At 43.0% G+C, this 20,366-nt stretch overlaps 1 protein-coding gene across 3 annotated transcripts; it reads right to left on the bottom strand.

Annotated features, from left to right (window-relative positions):
• Positions 1 to 8,698: 8,698 nt before the first annotated feature.
• Positions 8,699 to 20,360, bottom strand: LOC133383961 (toll-like receptor 2). 3 transcript variants are annotated; one of them, XM_061625693.1, is made up of 3 exons: positions 20,256 to 20,360; positions 17,271 to 17,497; positions 8,699 to 12,965 (listed from the first exon to the last, which is right to left on the bottom strand). In XM_061625693.1, exons 2-3 carry the CDS (start codon positions 17,294 to 17,296, stop codon positions 10,439 to 10,441), a joined length of 2,553 nt encoding a protein of 850 aa, XP_061481677.1. In that variant the 5' UTR covers positions 17,297 to 17,497; positions 20,256 to 20,360; the 3' UTR covers positions 8,699 to 10,438. The 3 variants fall into 3 exon arrangements, with proteins under 3 accessions (XP_061481677.1, XP_061481678.1, XP_061481679.1); XM_061625694.1 differs by lacking the exon at positions 20,256 to 20,360 and having other exon boundaries at positions 17,271 to 17,596; XM_061625695.1 differs by lacking the exons at positions 17,271 to 17,497; positions 20,256 to 20,360 and adding an exon at positions 16,177 to 16,299.
• Positions 20,361 to 20,366: the final 6 nt, after the last annotated feature.

The following is a 20,366-nucleotide window of genomic DNA, read 5'->3' as shown; positions in this document are numbered from 1 at the left end:
CCATTCTGATAGGCTATGGGGCACTATGATGTCATCACACTTGCTACAGGATATAATCGGCAAGAAGAATCCTATTTTGTGGAAGGGGATTGTGCCAAAACAGCCTCCAAAGAGAGGCAGTGAACAGAGTTCAAAGGATGCAAAACAGGCAATGGATTGATTCCTGATCTAACGAAAACTCCTGCTGGCAGTGATTTGAGGATGGGCGGGTTAGGAGGCAGTTTTAGCTGAGTCCTCCTCCACTCTGCACCCCATAACATCACCTCCCATGCCGTTTCCCCAACCATCCAGAGCAGATTTTCAGAGAGTACAGGGTGTTGCAGGGAGAAAGGAGAACAGGTGAAAATTATTTGTCTCACCCTTCTCTCACGAGGAGTATCTCGAGAGCAGGGTTCTGCTCACAGGAGCTCAAGATCCAAGCGAAAGGGGTTGGGGTGGTGGGGTAGTAAGATCCTTCTGATACCGTTCCAGGCCTCCCGATATTTTCTTTTTCCAGCTAAAATTGTCCAGGAAAATCCTTCTCACTACATCCCAACCCCTATGTGCTTCGTATTTTGAACGGTTGCTGTAAGCTGCCTTGGGCATAGCTTGCTGTGGAAAAGCGGCATACAGATAAACTCAGTCACTCAACTCATTCAAAGAAATGCATCTATTTAGTTGTGGTGTAGTGGTTAAGGTGATGGACTACGACCCTGGAGACCAGGGTTCGAATCCCCACACAGCCATGTAGCTCCCTGGGTGACCTTGGGCCAGTCACTGCCTCTCAGCCTCAGAGGAAGGCAATGGTAAACCCCCTCTGAATACCGCTTACCATGAAAACCCAATTCATAGGGTCGCCATAAGTCGGGATCGACTCAAAGGCAGTCCATTTCCATTTCCAAGCATTTCTATCCCACTCTTTAGTTGGAAAGGCTCTGAGAGCACCTTATATATCAACAGAAGTAACACAGTCCCTGCCCTTGGGCTAAAAGGAGTGACATTAAGGAGAAAGGGAATGGGACAGAAGACTAAATTCAGGCGCCAAACTGTAAATATCACAAAATTCTTGTAATGACCATCTGGGATGGAAATGGCAGTTTGAAAAACAGGCCTTGCCGGGCCCCTGAGAAATAGTCTGGTGAGCCGACTTTTCTGGAAATTTATTATTTATTTATTTATTTATTGCACTTGTATACCGCCCCATAGCCGAAGCTCTCTGGGTGGTTTGCAGCAATCAAAAACATTAAAACAAATATACAATTTAAAACACATAATTTAAAAACAATTTAAAACACAATTTTAAAATTTAAAACAATATAAAAACAATTTAAAACACATGTTAAAATGCCTGGGAGAAGAGGAAAGTCTGACCTGGCGCCGAAAAGATAACAGTGTCAGGAAGATAATTCCATAATTTTGGGGCCACCACTGAGAAGGCCCTCTCCCTTGTTGCCACTCTCCGACCTTCCCTCGGAGTAGGCACCTGGAGGAGGGCCTTTGATCTTGACCGTAGTGTACGGGTGTAATGCAGCCAAAAATTGTTGACTTTACCTTCTGAAGCCTTGCAAGAATCTGCCTGCATTTAGCCAAGCTGGCCATGGCAGGTAGCCTTGTGTGGGCCCAGCTGGCACCTTTGCCCCCAGAGCAGATGGTCCTCTTCTGTTCCTCACAAGTTGGTTCTATAATCTTCTGAGGGGGTGGAAGCAGCGAGTGAAAGCAGCAGCCATGATGGTGTCTCACTCTGTTCTGCTTCTAAACGTTGGTGCAGAGGCAGGCCTAGAAATATACACTGAGGGGAGAGGGAACATTCGATACCAGGCCTCAATATATATACAAAGTAGAATGATCTAAATTAAACTGTTTAATCTGTTAAATAATTAAAATAATGGGCAAGTGCACTTATTGGTCAGAGCTCTGGAAAGGAAAGTTGATTTACTTCTTATTGGCTGGAAGCCATCAACATGTTTTTCCTTATATCTTTGTAAATCAAAGGGTTAGATTCCCCCCCCCGCCTTAAGAAAATCAGAGCATTTATGGAAGGCTTATGGAGTATCCCTGAAGTTCACCCTCACAGCAGCCTAACCTTTAACGGGGCTGTACCATTTCAAACAACAGGCGGATAGTATTGTTGCGCGCCTCTCCAGTCTCCTAGCGGTGAGATCCCAGGGGTCCCTGCACTCGCCCTGGGCTTGGTTTCCTTGGGAAGAAGGTCAGCGGAGACTGTGGTGTCTTTATGAAATATGGTTTATTTATTTACACACATTCCAACCTGAGCTCAGGATGGAGGGGTTCAAGGCATCAGCAGTCCAATATCCAGCTTTTCCATCAGGGTTACAGGAGGCATCCTAAAGCCATGGTGCAGAGAGCCAGCCTTGCTGCCTGCCTCCAGTTCCCAGGCATTCTCAGACAACTCTACACACACTAAAAACACAAACCTCTCCTAGCCACCAGGAGGGGGGGGGAAGGTTCTCCTGCAGAGTTTCAATGACAAAAAGATCTTCCTGGGCCATTCACCAGTTGCTGGGCACCTGATCGACCCATTAACAACCTGGCCACTCTATTAGCTTAACAAAAGAAACTCATCTGGCCAGCAGAGCTAGCCAAGGCACAGGATTCCAAATCAGAGGCTGGAAGGGGACCCACAGGAATCATCCATTCCAACCCCCAAACTCACAACAGTATGCTCCCACACATAAAATATGCCCTTGCCTACGTGTGTGGGAAGATGGGCTAGCCTAGAACTTTCTTCCTGATACACTAGTTCTCTGTATACAGAGAATGTTTTATGCTGACAGAGGATTCACATCCCCTCCCCTAACATGGTACATCCCAGCAACACAACAGCAGCATCTGGGGATTATGGGTTGTGTATTCAACTAAGTCTCAGAGAAAACACATTTATATTAATGGACCTAAATTAGTAATGTCTATTAACTTCAATGGGCCTACTCTGAGTAGGACTAGTATTGAATACCACCCTCTGCTTATTTGTTTTGACTCCTAGCTATGGTGGGGTTGGGCACGCATATGCAATTTCAAATCTTTTTACAAATCATGAAAGCTGAAAAATAGCAAACACAGCTCCCAATTAAAAGGATCAATTTTGTGCATTGGGGTGTACTTCCCATTTGTGCATAATGTAGATGCTCTTTGCAAGAGAAAGCATCCCTTGTTTTTACCAGATTATAAGTGTCTTTTGCAATAATTGTCTCGTAACTGCTGACCATTTTTATTATGCGAGCATGGGTGTTTGTAAAATAACCATCCTAGGAAATTATAAATAACTGATTTTTGGCTAGTTAATCATAGGCACTGTGAAACCTAACACAAGCACAACTGAGCATACAAATGCTTGTTGTGCAGAATCTAATTTCTGGAAATATATATATTTTCTGCTAATACATTTTGCTTTTGTAATTTTCTAATTCCCAAAATATTAGAGGAGGAACAGTGCTGTTGGCCCTTGCGTTTCTTTGGTATTTTTTTGTTTTCTAATTTTTATATGCTTTGGGGATCATAACAGGATATATAAAGATATGGATAAAACTTTTCCTCCTAACCTGTGAGTTCATACGTCATGTATTCTCCTACAATAAAGGAGTCTAAATATTCTGTGATGTTTTGACCAACCCCTGTTGTGTGTATGTGTTTTTAAAAAAATGGCGGTTTCATTAAAATAGCATTGTACTTCATTAACCCCAATTAAAGTGAACCACCAACTGAGTTCTTGGACAAAGATAAGATTTGAACTGAGGCCTTCCTGATTCAAAGCTCAGCCTCTATTCTTCAATGAAGATATTAAAAACAAGAGGTTGTTCCTCCTCAGACTGCTGGCAAGGACTCACAGGATTGAACTCTCTTTTAGCTTAGCAGTCTCCCTCACGTTCCAGTTTCCTATGCGCAGGGATTTTTTGGAGGGGAGGGTATGGAAGAGCATTCTATCATGAGCCTTTTCTGTAAACTGAAATGATACTGTCTAGACATGTTTTACTACCTTTGTCTGCTCTGCTGTTTGTTAGAGCTAGGTCTGTGGTCTGAGTTCAGGTGTGTGGCTTCCTTTATGGAATCAATCCATCTCTTGTTTGGCCTTCCTCTTTTTCTACTCCCTTCTGTTTTTCCCAGCATTATGGTCTTTTCTAGTGAATCCTGTCTTTTCATGATGTGTCCAAAGTAGGATAACCTCAGTTTCATCATTTTAGCTTCTAGTGATAGTTCTGGTTTAATTTGTTCTGACACTCAACTATTTCTCTTTTTCGCAGTCCATGGTATCCACAAAGCTCTCCTCTAGCACCACATTTCAAATGAGTGGATTTTTCTCTTATCCGCTTTTTTCACTGTCCAACTTTCACATCCATACATAGAGATCGGAAATACCATGATCCTGACTTTAGTGTTCAGTGATAAATCTTTGCATTTGAGGACCTTTTCTAGTTCTCTCACAGCTGCCCTCCCCAGTCCTAGCCTTTTTCTGATTTCTTGACTATTGTCTCCATTTTGGTTAATGACTGTGCAGAGGCATTGATAATTCTTGACAAGTTCAATGTCCTCATTGTCAACGTTAAAGCTACATAAATCCTCTGCTGTCATTACTTTAGTCTTTTCGATGTTCAGCTGTAGTCCTTCTTTTGTGCTTTCCTCTTTAACTTTCATCAGCATTTGTTTCAAATCATTACTGGTCTCTGCTAGTAGTGTGGTATCGTCTGCATATCTTAAATTATTGATATTTCTCCCTCCAATTTTCACACCTCCTTCATCTTGGTTCAATCCCGCTTTCCGTATGATGTGTTCTGTGTTTAAACAAATAGGGTGATAAAATACACCCCTGTCTCACACCCTTTCCGATGGGGAACCAGTCGGTTCCTCCATATTCTGTCCTTACAGTAGCCTCTTGTGCAGAGTATAGGTTGCGCATCAGGACAATCAGATGCTGTGGCACCCCCAATTCTTTTAAAGCATTCCATAGTTTTTCATGATCTACACAGTTAAAGGCTTTGCTGTAATCTATAAAGCATAGGGTGATTTTCTTCTGAAATTCTTTGGTCCATTCCATTATCCAATGTATGTTTGCAATATGATGTCTGGTGCCTCTTCCCTTTCTAAATCCAGCTTGGAATCTGGCATTTATCGCTCCATATATGGTAAGAGCCTTTGTTGTAGAATCTTGAGCATTACTTTACTTGCATGGGACATTAAGGCAATAGTTCAATAATTACTGCATTCCCTGGGATCCCCTTTCTTTGGAATTGGGTTGTACATTGAACACTTCCAGTCTGTGGGGCATTGTTTAGTTTTCCATATTTCTTGAAAAAAATTTTGTCAAAATTTGGACAGATTCAGTCTCAGTAGCTTGTAGCAACTCTATTGGTATGGCATCTGTTCCTAGTGATTTGTTTCTTCCAAGTATTTTAAGAGCAACTTTCACCTTACATTGTAAATTTTCTGGTTCTTCATCATACGGTTCCTCCATGAATGGATCTGCCATCGTGGCATCTCTTTTATAGAGTTCTTCATTGTATTGCTTCCATCTTCCTTTTATTTCATCTTGGTCACTCAGTGTGTTCCCCTGTTGATTATTCAGCATCCCTACTCTTGGTTTAAATTTCCCTTTCATTTCTCTAATCTTTTGGAATAGGGCTCTTGTTCCTCCCTTTTTGTTGTCCCCTGTATTTCTACATAGTAACTATTGTAATAGTTCTCTTTGTCCCTACGTACTAGTCGCTGTATTGTTGCATTTAGGGTTCTGACTGTGTTTCTGTCTCTTTTTGCTTTTCCTTTCCTTCTCTCTTTAACCATTTTAAGAGTTTCTTCAGTCATCCATTGAGGTCTTTCTCTCTTTTTAATTAGAGGCATTGTCTTTTTGCATTCTTCTCTGATAATGTCTCTGACTTCAATCCATAGCTCTTCTGGTTCTCTCTCAACTAAGTTTAAAGCCTCAAATCTGTTCCTTATTTGATCTTTATATTCTTCTGGGATGTTATTTAAATTGTATTTTGGCATTATGATTGCTTGGTTGTTGTTCTTTAGCTTTACTCTGATTTACGATATGACCAGTTCATGATCTGTACCGCAATCTGCTCCTGGTCTTGTTTTTGCAGAAAGTATGGAACTTCTCCCATCTTCTGCTACCAATTATATAATCAATGTGATTCCTATATTGACCATTTGGTGATGTCCACGTGTACAGTCATCTTATTGGTTGTTCAAAAAATGTGTTCGCAAGAAACAAATTATTGGCTTCACAGAATTCAATAAGTCTCCTGCTTCATTTCTGTCTCCTAAGCCCCATTTCCCCACAATTCCTAGTTCTTCTCTGTTCCCTACTTTTGCATTCCAGTCCCCCATGATTATCAGCACATCCTGTTTTTGGTGTGTGATCAATTTCTTCCTGTACTTCTGTGTAAAATATCTCCAATTCCTCTTCTTCTGTGTTTGCCGTTGGAGCGTAGACTTGGGTGATGGTTATGTTAATAGGTTTCCCGTTTAATCTCATTGATATCACTAGCTCAGACGCTGCGTTGTAGCTCCTAATTGCTTTTGATACATCCCTTCCCACTATTAAAGCAGCCCTATTTCTTCTTAATTTCTCATTTCCTGCATAAAATATTTTGTAGTTGCCTGACTGAAAATGTCCCATTCCTGTCCATTTTAATTCACTCACGCCAAGTATTGCAATGTTGATATGTTCTATTTCTTGCTTGACAATTTCTAACTTTCCCTGGTTCATGCTTCTCACATTCCATGTTCCTATTGTGTGCGTCATACAGCTCCAGACTCTCCTTCGCATCTGTGCGCATCAGCCTCTGGGCTTCCATTTGGCTTTGACCCAGCTGCATCATTAGTCACAGTGCTACGCATACTTGTCCTTTGTTCTTCCCCAGTAGCTCGTTGAGTGCCTTCTGACCTGGGGGTCTCATCTTCCAACACTATCTCGTGTTGCATTTTGGATACTCTGTTCATAGGGTTTTCGTGGTAAGAGATATTCAGAGGTGGTTTACCATTGCCTTCTGCTGAGTTTGGATGCATCTTAGTCTGGTGTCTCAGCTTTGACCATTCCGCCTTGGGTGCCTCTGCTAGGAGTCTAGCCTCTTGATCTAGACTCCTGACGACATTGCTCTTAACTTTTTCAACACTCTCAAACCCCATCACCACGTTAAGGTGTGCATCCTAGAGGGGGGATTTAACAATAGTGGCAGCTGAATAAGTTCTTTTAATTGCATCATGGTGCCAATATGTGGTGGCAATCACACATGCATCTACGCTCCACCTAAGGCCTGTGGGCCAAATGTGAACCTCCAGGCCTTTCTATCTGGTCCTCAGGACTCTCCACAGTACACCCCCCCTCACTGGTCCTGCTCTGTTATCTCCTCAAATACTTTTGCCTAGTTCAGCCTTTCCCAACTAGTGGGCCACCAGATGTTGTTGGACCACAATTCCCATATTTCCTGACCATTGGCAATGCTGGCTGAGGCTGATGGGAGTTGTGGTCCAACAACATCTGGTGGCCCACTAGTTGGGAAAGGCTGGCCTAGTTGGACTGCCTCCTTGAATTGTAATAATACCTCTTGCCCAGATGAAGAGATGTGGATGAGTGTAGAACCCCCTGATGTTTGTGAGACTACTGCACAAACATAAAAGTAGCATTTGTTACTCTGCCTCCTTTTGCCTCAGGTGCCACCCAACATTGGCATGTGGTCCCTAGAGAGTTTCATATGAGGGAATGCTGCCCTTGAACTGAAAAGTTTTCCCCATCCTAGAGTTAAGAGAAGGCATCCCTGCTCATCAACTCGTTCTGGAGAGTTTGTGTTCTTTCCAATCCTAGTCAAGCCATGTAACTTAATTTCTTCTGCAGGCATATAACAGGAGCCCAGGGCCTAGGAAGAAGATGGAAGCAACCGCACAGAACAGTCTTCTTAGTGCTGTTCAGATTTCTTTTATTTTAGCTTGGTTTATTAAACTAAGTTGTATTGTATTGGTTTATTGCGGTCAAAGACCCAAGAAATATAAAAGTTCACCAGTAATACAGCAACTATAAAAACATTATAAGTCATTAGTACACATATACACTTTAAAACGGGGAAGATTTTCTTAGCCTCTGCACTAGATTAAAAAAATTGGCAACAGATTGTGTTGATATCTTATCAACGTCTGACATGAGGTAATGCAAATACCAGTTGGAGGACCTACCGGGGAAGCGGTTAATAATAGGAAAGATAAATCTAGATCGTTCTGCGTCATACAAGTTACAACGGAGCAAAGTGTGGGCAAGGGATTAAATCTCAGTAAAAGTACAAGGTGCTTCGCCAGTGGAATACCTTGAAAGCGACCTTCAAGGATAGCAGAAGGGAAACAATTAAATCTTGCTCTAGAGAATCCCAGACGATATGTGGAGGTAGTTAAGTTTGCCAAATAGGCAGCATGGTTGGGAAAAGTGAAATTCAAGCCTAACGACAAAGGAGAACAAGTGGTGTTGGCCCTTGATCTAGAGTATTGGAGATCAATATCTTTGATACGTTGTTCTATGGTATGCTTGGCTAAGGACGGATCCATAACAGATAGAAAGTCTATTGAAAGGCCAAGCATCTTTAATTTATTCTGAAAGTTCTTTGACCAAGAACTGGTAAAAGGGTCTTCCCATAGAAGATGTAAATAACCCTTCGAGGGATCAGCATAAATTACTTTAATCCAATACCTAAAGGCCGTAAGCCATGCTATGCATTCAGTGGAGTGGAGCCCAGCCTTAAGACGGAGAGCAGCAACAGATGCACAGCGGGGCATACCAAAAATAGATCTCAGAAAACGAGATAAAACTGATTCCACCTTGGGATTAAAGCCCGGGGCCCAGATCGGAACTCCGTATAAAAGTTGAGAAAAGATTTTGTATTTAAAAACTTGAATCGCAGCAGGGATGTATTGCCCACCCATGGTAAAAAAAACCCGGAGTATAGCCTTGGAGGTGTTCAAGGCAATTTGAACCACAGAGGAAATATGGGCAGTCCAAGAAAGTGTTGCCTGAAATATAACTCCCAGATATTTAAACTGCCTGACTTGATCGATAGAATGGCCCTTAATAATCCAAGGGTGTATAGAGGTCCGGTGAGAAAATACCATGATCTTAGATTTAAGAAAATTGATAGTTAAAGAATTTTCAGAGCAATAGCTCATGAAAGCACGTACATGCTGTTTTAAGCCGATATTCGATAGACATTAAAACGGCATCGTCAGCATATAGTAGCAAAGGACATAAAATTCCGGCTAATTTGGGAGGGTGAAAATTATCAGACAAACAACAATTACTCAAATCATTAAGAAAGAGGTTAAAAAGTGTTGGAGCCAGGATACAACCCTGATGCACCCCCCCTAGAGGCCAGAATGGGATTAGTTAGACTTCCGTCAGTGCCACAACGAATGCGGACAGAGGTACGATGATATAGGCAGCTGATAAGAAAGAGCAATCTCTTATCTATGGTGGAATGATATAATTTGGACCAAAGTTTTGTTCTCGGAACAGAATCAAAGGCCACTTTAAGGTCCATAAAGGCGACTGATAAACCGTTGCCAAAAGAGGAAGAATACTTCTCGGCTAAATGTGATAATATTAAACAGTGATCAGTCAGAGATTTACCCTTTCTAAACCTGGCCTGCTCATTACCCAATATGTTTTCTTCCTCAATCCATGCTAGGAGCCTGAGATTAAGAAAGCTAGCATATAATTTACCCACAATAGATAAAAGACTAATAGGCCTATAATTAGCGGGTTCGCTCCTGTCACCTTTCTTATAGACAGGGATAATTACAGCCTCAAGCCACTTGGAGGGAATTTGGCCGGAGTGGTTAATGTGAGAAAATAAGTTGGCTAATAGGGGAGCCCACCAATCAATGTGCGTTTTTAACATTTCAGAAGGAAAGGCATCAATGCCCAGGGCTTTACTTGTCTTAAGGTTGATTAAACTAAGTTGTGTTTCCACAACCAGCAGAAGTCCCACAGCTATTTTAACATTAGGCAGTAGCAACCAGTTTTGTCACTGAAAGTATACTTGATGGGGAAGCTTCTGCCAATACATGTTTGCCAACCAAGTTTGTCCATACCTGTTCAAGCATTATTGTACATCTTAGATGTAGATCAAATAAATAAATAAATAAAACATGTACATTGGTCTGCAGTGGCACACAAGTCTCAGGTGGTCAGGATCAGCACTACCACTGATTTGGAATTATGCCTCTGAATGATTTGGCATGGTGCTTCTAGGAGAGTCCTTTCTGTAAGTGACAAAAGCTTCTCTGTCCATTACTATTGTTCTAATAAATGACAAACTTCTAAACACTTTACTGTTACTTGACAGAATTTGATAACGTTTTTCTTAACAGTCCAAAGTCAATATCTTGGCAAGTACCAGTCAAGAAATGTTCACTCCTGTTCCTCATTCATGCAGCCTCAATTTCCCAGTGTCTCCTCTGTTTCCTAACACAACTCATTTTCCTTTGTCAAAACCATTGGCTCGTTGGTAGTTTTCAGCACAGCAGTCAGTTGGCTCCAGAAGAGCTTTTGTTTGTGTTCCTCTGGGCTCCATTTCAAGTAGGTTTTCCTTTTCAACAGCTTCCTAAGCTTGCTGAATTTCTGTGGGATGCTATTGGGCGGGAGGTCTTCCAGCACAACCATAATGAGAGAGTCCTGATTTTCATTAAGGACCCGATGTTCGGCAAAGAACAGTTCATACTGGCACCAGCAACTGCAGACGAAGCTGGGCGAGAGCACAAAAAGAACTTTATGGCTGTTCTCAATACAGTAAAAAATGTTCCCAAGAACTGGGTGCCCTGGCAGGAAGTCTCTCTCATGGTAACATACTTTAAACCCGTTGGTTTCTAGTTTTTCCAGCAGTGTCTCTTTAGTCCAGGGTGCATCCTTTTCACTGTATGAGATGAAGGCATCGTACAGTTTGTGTTCCGGTCTCTTCTTGTACTGTTTCCTTTTAGCCATGCACCAGTACCATCCCATCTTAATATACCAGGGGCCATGAAAGTGCCAGCAGAGGGCTGTTAAGATGGACATTGCCAAGATCGCTACGCAAGCCGTAATTCCTATTTGAAGGCCAAGAGAACAATGCAGTATTGTTAGGTTGCTGTTTTCAACCAAAAGGCCCCGCTTTTTTGGTGGAAAGCTGCACACAAGACCTTCTCGGCCATTTATCTGCAGATGTGGGCTAGCAAGGTATGTGCTTGCAAACCAATACAAGTCGCAGTTACAGAAGAAATGTTTGCCTTGAACAGTTAAAACATTCAGGTTTGTCAAATGGCCAAAGTTCTCTTTCATGATAATGGTAATAGCGTTGTTGCTTATGTCCAACTCGAGCAAAGATTTGGGGAGAGACCCTGGTTGTAAAAAAGAGATTTTGTTTCCAGACAAATTCAGATATTTCAGTTCTGGCAGAAATTTTCCTGTGTATTCCTGCAGCTCTGTTATTAAATTATGGCTTGCATCTAAGTTGACAAGGGTGTGAGAATAATTCAGATTCAGCTGCATTATCAGGTTTCCAGATACATTAAGGGATTCTAATTTTTGCTGTGCCCTGGGGAAAGGGAACATACGTATTTTATTTTTACTAATATCAAATTCTTTTAAGGAGACTGGAAGATACTCAGGTGGGAGATCTTTTATTTTATTGTTTTGAATTTTAAACTCTGTTAAATTGGAGAAGATGCCAAGATTAGCTACCTCATGGAGGTTACTGTTGCTTAAATCTAGGTGCTGCAATGAATTTGGCAGCTGGGGAAATGTGCGCAGGGGGTTATGGCTGAGGTCTAGAAATATAAGTTTTCCCATTGTATTTGCAAACCATTTTGGAAGTTCTACGATGGAACAGTCTGACATTACTAGATGCCTTGCTTTCTTAGGGAGGCTCTCGATGGGAGTGCGTTGTGGGACACGGATATATGAAAAGCTTGAAACGGTTAACATGTGGGAATGTTCACGCTGTCTTTTGTTGAGGTTAGAGTTAAGAGTTTCAATATCATATATAAAAGAGTTTCCTTGAACATACATCTGTTCTATATGAAAATTTTTTATGGCAAATTCATTTGGTATATGGTTAATGTGTGTGAAAGATAAATCAAGGCCTTTGAGGCTTGAAGGGAGGCTGATGTTTTTCAAAGTAGTAAGGGGGTTGTGGCTGAGATTTAAAAACAAAAGTTTGCTGTGCTTCAGGTTATAGCCCTTTTCTGCACGTGTAGCTGTGACAGTTATTTTGTTATAACTCAAGTTGACAGAATGCACATTCTTCATTTTAAGGAGCAGTGACATTAGTGTTCCTAAATCAATGTTCAGGTTGTTCTGACTGACATTAAGCTCTACAATTTTTTCCAAAGTTGTGTTGCAATGCCCAAGATCCATCTTCCTTCTCAGTTCTTTCTCAGACAGGTTTCTGTCAGACAGATCAAGCACTCCTCTCACTGGATTTCCACAACCCCCATCCATCCTTAATCCTGAAGGTAGAAATACCATTCCCTTTTCACCTTGTCTTTCATAATCAAGAACATTCCTGTTTAATGTTGAATGGACATTTAAAAGGCCTTTGGCTCCTTTGTGCTCTGCTGGTGCAGGAGATGCCATTGTGCCCCGGAGTGCTTTGTCAGCTTGAGGAGACTTTGCCATTTCTTCGATTTGTGAGAACTTTGGAAGTGACATTTCCTGTGGTGGGTTGTTAAACAAAACAGATACTGGGTCATCTTTAAAACTCTGGTTGCGTGGCGGATTTGACGCTTGAGCGCCTGGGCCTTCTGTCTTCCTTCCTGTCATTGTTTTAATAATGCCGTGTGAGAAATTGAGGCTTCTTCTTGAAGTTTGTGATTCAGATAACAAAGGATGAGCTAAAGAGTTATTATGTGAGAGTTTGGACACATAGATTTTATCTGGACGTTGGAATACACCTCCTCCATCACGGAAGAGAACAACAAAAATACAGAAATGCAGGATTCTGGTGAAGACTCCCATCCTGGAGAAGAGAAAAAAACAAGCAGCCTTACTCTGTGCAAAGTACAGCTTTAAAACAAGCAGCTTTTCACAATTCTTCATATCTGGAGTAATTTTTAGCTATGGAAGTGTATACTAAAAATTCTTTATAGTCAGATTTCTATCTCATTTACCTCATCCACCAGAGACACTGAAAGTGGTTAACAGTATACAACCAACAACAAAAATAACAATTATCTTTATCAACTAAAACAGGAGTGGCTAGGATTTTTTTCTACTCAAGGGCCACCTTTACCCTTGGCCAACTGCATCCCAGTGGTGGATGTGACCAAGACTGGGTGTGGTCACCCCACACGCACACACATACAGGACACACACAGCCCTCTCTACCCAATTGATCTGTGCAGATAAGGTGAGGAGGGAGGGGGTTTAATTGCCCCTTCCCCACTCATTAAATGATCAAGCTGATGACTGGGGAAGCAGCTAATTGGCATCCCCCATCAGGCTGCTGTGCTGGGTGGAGAAGTCATAAACCTCTCTGCCCACCTCGGCACATTGCCTGCTTTAATGTCTGCTTGCTGCTGCTGCCAAAGTTGTTGAGTCTTGAGGGGCTAGAAAAATATTTGGTATTGAGGGGCTAGAAAAAGTGAGGGGGTTGTGAACTAGCCCCCCTCCAAATTAAAAAAATAACACATCACCACACTAAAGACAGCCTAGAGAACTTCGAGCATGAGAAGAATCCTGCTGAAGGCCCCTCTAGTCCAGATTGTTTCCTACAGTGATCAACCAGATGCCTCTGGGTATCCCAAAACGAGATATGAGGGCAAAAGCACTCTCCTGCTGTTGTTCCTCAGATGCATGCATGCTGCCCCTCATTCTGATTACCCCTCATATTAGTTGCAGCCATCGCAGCTAGTAGCCATTTATCCTCCATTAATTTGCCTAATCCACATGTTAAAACTGTTGTAAATTGGTGGCCATAGAGAATTCTATAACTTAACTAGCATAATAGCTTAAACAGGTGTGCTGGAAAAAAAAGCCTTCAAATGCTAGCAGAACAAAAGTAAAGAATCTAAGCTCACCAGGTAGCAAGTTTCCCACATGGGATGCTGCCACTGACAAAGGCATGTTAAAAGTAAGCACACTTAGATTTTTTCTCCAGTGTTTTTTTTTTGGGGGGGGGGAGGCTTAGCCCATTGAATTAGTCTCTTGAACACTCCCAATACATACCCAGATTGCACGTTTCCACATCCCCCTTTGACTCATTGATAGTTACTCCATATGTGTCCTGCCCAGAGTGCAAGTCACGAAACAGAGGCAAGACTGGAATTAATTCCTCTTTTATTAGGGTAACATCAAAGGCAATGCGTTTCATAGACTTAGCTGTGCTAACCCACTACAGTCCCTAACTAAGCTACCTAGGTGTACTCTGCAGCGTGTGAAGAAAGTTGACTCAGCGCCGCCTTAAGTCAGGAAGGTCTTCGCCCGCAATCTCTGACTCCTTCGAAGTCCCACCTTCTCTCGGCATCTCGTGCAGGGAGAAGGGGGGGTGAGCCTCCGCGGCTCATCTGACAGTACAGGCTCGATAGATGCCTCAGGAGGCAGGAAAGCATTTGAAGTGCCAGGCAGGGAATCTTGGGGGGCTGGAGCTGGCGCACCTGCCCGGTCATCACTCAACGACTCTGTTGGGGTATCTGTAGGTGGAGCGAAGTCTGTTTTGGTGGGAGAACTGTCTGTGGGAACTGGCAGGCTGTCAACTACTCCCCCTCCCTCATTGTCCTCAAAAGTCTCATCTACCTCTGATTCCTCCCCCTGCTCTATCTGAGGAGGCTGGGGCTCGGCCGACTACCCTCCCTGATCCCCCTGGGAGAGCTGGGGCTCAACAATATGTCAAATGACACGGTGTCCTGCAACCAGTGGGCCCCCAAAATGGCCACCCACGAAGCAGCAGATGATGGGGTCAGGGTCCATCTCCACTGCCATCATTTAAGGTTCAGCACTTTCTATACTTTTTTTGAGATCTACTCAAAGGGCAGGGATGGGGAACTGGTGGCTCTTGAGATGATGTTGAACTCCCATCTTACATAAACTCTAAGCACTGACCATGGGGGCTAGGAGTCCAAGAAGGCAGATCACAGGCTAGCCACCCTTGCATTAAGGAAATTAAAAAAAATAGAATTTGAAATCTACAACAACGAAGAAGATGAGGAAAAAGGGAGAAAGACACACTTCCTACAGACATAAGATTGATGGTTTCAGTTAACTACAACACTTCAGTGTAAGTAGTCCCATGTTCAGCGTCTACTCTTGGAGGCTGTGGAAACAGAATTGTGGCCATTAAAGACTGTATTTAGAATGTTCACACAGAACCTTCAAGTGTTGGTCTAGCACTGGGATCCCCAACATTCAGGCCAAGTGGCACATTTGAATTATTGTGGGTGCCATAAAATACCCATTTCATGGAAGAAAAAGTGTCAGTGTTCAGAACCTCCCCCCCCAATAGGTAAAGAACACTCCCCCCAAAATAAAACAGACCCATCCCAAAGCGGACAATCTTACAACCAAAGAAGGGAAAAAACCAAAACCCCTGATTTAAAAAAAAAAGAATTGGGAGGGGGCAGGAGGCCCTGGTGGGCACACCAGTGGGAACCCTAGGTCTTGCAAAACAAAATTTAACCTTTTTGCTCCTGAAAACAATTAAATGTATTATTATTAACAGTTTTTAGGGTAATGGTACCAGTGTGGAGTACCGCTGCCTTTTTGGGCTACCCATAGCAACCATTTTGTGCTGTCACCCACAACATTTTTATCAAGGTATAAGTAGCAGTACCTCATTTTAAAAAAAATAAAAAGCACCACCGCCACCACTACTAAATAATACTAATCATCATCACCCCCCCCCTTTAGAGCAGGAGGCTCATCCAGTTATTTTTTTTATGTTATGCTTCAGATATATATTGGTATGCTTGATGGAGTCTTCTAAACAATCCTGGGAACTGTAATCTGCTGAAGGTCCCGAGACTTCTCCCCTAATGGCTGTTTAAGTTATGTGTAGATAAAGCAGATTAAGGCAATGCAGTATGACAGAACCTGAATATCCTTGACAGAAAAAGAACGTGAGCAGTAAAGGATATTTGCCCCCTTCTAGCTGTTACCCATTACCAGCGTGGCCCTATCAGTTATTCCTCCTTTCCCGTTATCCTCCACCTTTCCTTGTCCTGTAGTATACTTACTTTTTAAATTCCCTCCAGTCTGAAAATGGAGCTGGCACCTGGAAGTATCCTGCTGCTATCACTGCTGTGGTAATAACCACAGCCCAGGTAGACAAATTTGTCTTCGCTGAACTCAGCACAAACACTTCATATCCTGTGGGGATTCCCATGAGGTTAACAAGGAAGTATGTGATCATGAACTTCAGTATACAAAGCATGGGAGGGAGGCAAGTATTTGAGGTGCGGCACCAGCCTTACAGCTTATAGAACAGTGATTTCCCAGGGGTGGAGGCTTGAAGATGTGACTTGGTAGACAAATATGCATTCTGTGCTTTGCCAACAGCTTTCCTTTTTACCACTCAGTTCCTGAGCCGATGGGAATGCAAGAGGGAGGATTTAACTCAAGGCATGGGAACCTATTTGAGAACCAGTGTGGTGTAGTGGTTAGAGTGTTGGACTACAACCTGGGAGACCAGGGTTCGAATCCCCACACAGCCATGAAGCACACTGGGTGACCTTGGGCCAGTCACTGCCTCTCAGCCTCAGAGGAAGGCAATGGTAAACCCCCTCTGAATACTGCTTACCATGAAAACCCTATTCGTAGGGTCGCCATAAGTCGGGATCCACATAAACACAGTCCCTTCATGGGAACCTGTAGCCCTCCAGATGTTACCAGACTCCACTTCCAATCCTCTCTGATAATTGGCTGTGCTAGATTGGGCTGATGGGAGTTGCAGTCCAGCAATAACTGGATGGCCAAAGGTTCCCTGTCTCTGGTTTAATGCCTCCAATCTAATCCTTTCTCCTGGCAATGACCCTCAGCAATACGACCTTCCCCAGACAAGTACAAACATTAGCACTGAAAGGAAAAGGGCATTTTTTGGAACATTTGTCTTTGCCACAGAATCTCTTATTATTATTATTATTATTATTATTATTATTATTAATAATAATAATAATAATAATTAATTAATTAATTAGTATCCTGCCCTTCCTCCCAGCTGGAGCCCAGGGCGGCAAACAAGGCACCAAAAAACTTTAAAACTTCATAAAAACAGATCTTAAAATACATTACTACAAAACAGCATTAAAAGCAATTAAAAAAACAAACTTACAAAAGGGTTATAGTGGCTTGCATCATAGTGGCTCAGACAAATCTTGTGTGACGGAGTGAGAGCGCATGGCTCCATGGAAATCTCCCTTTGCCTCTCTTCCAGGCCACGGCTGCTCCTTATTGCATCACAAGTGACCAAAATAGCCACGCTTGGGGGTGGGGAAGGAATAGTACGCCTTTGACGTGGTCTTCGCTGTTCCTCTATGGCTCTATTTCTCAACTGTGCTCCTTTTGGAAAGGCAGGATATACATTTAATAAATAATAGTAATAAATAACTATGGGAAAGCAGCTGAATGAATACAGATAATGAACTGAAACTCAGTAAGTCCATCTTTATTCACTGATTTAATCAACATTTTTGAGCACACACACACAAAAGCATAATGTATATTCTGCTCACAGAAATGGGCTATTTGCAGGTCCTTGGTTTTGGGCTTGTGTTACAGCACTGACCCCTTCAGTATAATGCAGTTGGTTTGCAGACCCAAGGGAGGGGTTCTCGCCAACTTTAATCTTTTTGGTATAACTCTGCTTAAGGTTATGGGATTTTGTAACATCCTTCAAATCATGAAGCCTACTACAAGAGACGCCTTCTGTTAAATTTCTCCAAGTAGCAGGATCTGTTGAGCAATTATCTATAGGCAGCAGGGAGTTTGTGGGGTTTTGAAAGCTGAAGTAATGCTTTGTAAGCAAATCAATGTACTGAAGTACAACTATAAAAATCTGAGCTTTTGCAGCAAAGCTTGATTTGTCCCATTGCTATTAAATTGATGCCAAATGTGGATGCTCTTTTTACACATCAGGTTTTTTTTTTTAAAAGAAGTGTAAAATCCAGGTGTCCACTGCTTGAGGCTAGACAGGAAAGACAATGCAGAGATACTGAGTGGTGCTTGGGCACATTATCAGCATTTCTTACAATGCTACTTGATTTTAACCTGGCTGGGGGCCTAGGACTTCAAGGCAGGTAGAGATCGACTTACCTAAATGATGTGAGCTCCTGTGCCTATACAGTTCTGGGAAAAATGTAGCCTCCGCTCCTGTAACTACTCCTAGATGCCTCAGGCAGTGCATTTTTTTGGGATTCTTAGGCCATCTTTATTGTTTAGATGGATTTCTGAGTGCACAAGTGTATTGCTAGCAGACAGCAGAGCTGCTGCATGAAGGGATTGCTGCACAACGCAGTAACTTTAAGAGATTCAAGTTCTGCTGGGAAAAAAATACTTTGCAGATGCTTAATACTGACAGGTGTTGCACAGTAGAAGGAAGCCATCTCTGTCCTCCACCATGCATCTAAAGCAGGTGTAGGGAAATTGTGATTCTTCTTTTCATAGCCATGGAGAAGGGATGCTGGGAGCTGTGCAGTCCAGCAATATCCGGAGGGTTACAGGCTCCCCACCCGTGACCTAAAGTAACAGGGCACACTCCCCGCAAAATGTGCATACAGGCCATGTTCACACCATACATTTATTCCACTATTATGCCATTTTAAACAGTCATGATTTCCCCCAAAGAATCCTGGGAAATGTAGTTTGTGAAGGATACTGAGTTGTTAGGAAAGCATAGTCTCCTTACAAGCTGGCAATTCCCAGAATTCTCTGGGAAAAAGGACTGACAAACTACTCGGGGAATTGTAGCTGTGTGAGAATAGGGGTCTCCTAGCAACTCTCAGCACCCTTCACAAACTACACTTCCCAGGATTCTTTGGGGGAAGCCATGACTGTTTAAAGTAGAATAATAGTGGAATAAATGTATAGTGTGAATGTGGCCACAGTTGATCAACCCATTATGCAATTCCTTTCCCTCAAAAGCAAGAAGGCTCTATAGCAACACAAGTGCTTACACCATACATTACCCCCCCCATTCCAAAGTGAGTATATGTATATATATGTGAATGCTATATGCAGTTATGTTAGGTGGCAAAAGGGACAGAGCAAGATGGGGGAGCTCAATCTTGCTGTTAAATGAGACTAGCAGGGACTCAGCACTGCACGTGCAGGGTTCTGCCTTGCTGTCAGCAAGCGCTTGCAGCAAAACATGGCCCGCAGTATGCAGGCTCACACACTTGGGAGTTTGACAGAGTGAAGAACAGCAAGCAGGCCTGTGTGCACTTTCTGTTCATGTCATCTCAGGCTGGGGAGGAAAGTGGCCATAGAGGGCACGTGTTCTCAGGTGCATGTCCTCTGAAGCTAGCGCCCACACCAGCGTGCATGTCCTCTGAAGCTAGCGCCCACACCAGCAATACAACATGCTGCTTGAAGTTTGAGGGCTAAGGGGAACCAAATACCCTTCCCTGCCTTTGAACCCCTTTCAACGCTCGTGTACAAACACTTCCAACCGCCCCCCCCCCAGCTCCTTGGCTCCAGCAAGGAAGTGTCCATTGCCACCAGATGTACTGCTACCCCCTCTGCTCAGCTGGGCACTTCCCAGTTCCTGCAGCAGGTGTTCCCTATGTGTGTTTTAATAGGACCAAACAAACCCCTCTTTGCCTTGCCCGTTCACCCTTACCCCACCAACAGTCCCCTACTTGCTACTTTAGGTGGTGACAAGTGAAGGAACGTTGTAGTACACTAAACAAAATTAGACAGATGTGGAAATGAAAGGAAAAAAAAGGAAATGGACCGCCTTCAAATCGATCCCAACTTATGGTGACCCTATGAATAGGGTTTTCATGGTAAGTGGTATCCAGAGGGGGTTTACCATTGCCTCGCTCTGAGGCTGAGAGGCAGTGACTGGTCCAAGATCACCCAGTGAGCTTCATGGCTGTGTGGGGGATTCAAACCCTGGTCTTCCAGGGTGTACTCCTGTGTAGAAAAAACACACCTGTTCCAAACCGAGACAGGAAACAGGTTGAGGGGTGCGTGTCTAATGGACAAAGATCAGGCTGCGCTTCCTGTCTTTGGGCATGAAGGGGCGGTGTAGCCCACCATGTTGTGTCCACCACTTCTGGAGAACCATTGTTTACTTGCCTTAGAAATGACCACTTACTTGCATTTCCCAAACGATTGAAGGTAGATGTTCTCAGCTTCATTCTCATCCCCCTCCAAAGAAAGGAAGTAACATTTTTCCTTAAGAGTGACAATGTCTTCATTTGAGCAG

Source organism: Rhineura floridana, chromosome 4 (genome assembly GCF_030035675.1).
Source record: "Rhineura floridana isolate rRhiFlo1 chromosome 4, rRhiFlo1.hap2, whole genome shotgun sequence".
Taxonomy (NCBI): Eukaryota; Metazoa; Chordata; class Lepidosauria; order Squamata; family Rhineuridae; genus Rhineura; species Rhineura floridana.
This window is presented reverse-complemented; position numbering and strand designations above follow the sequence as displayed.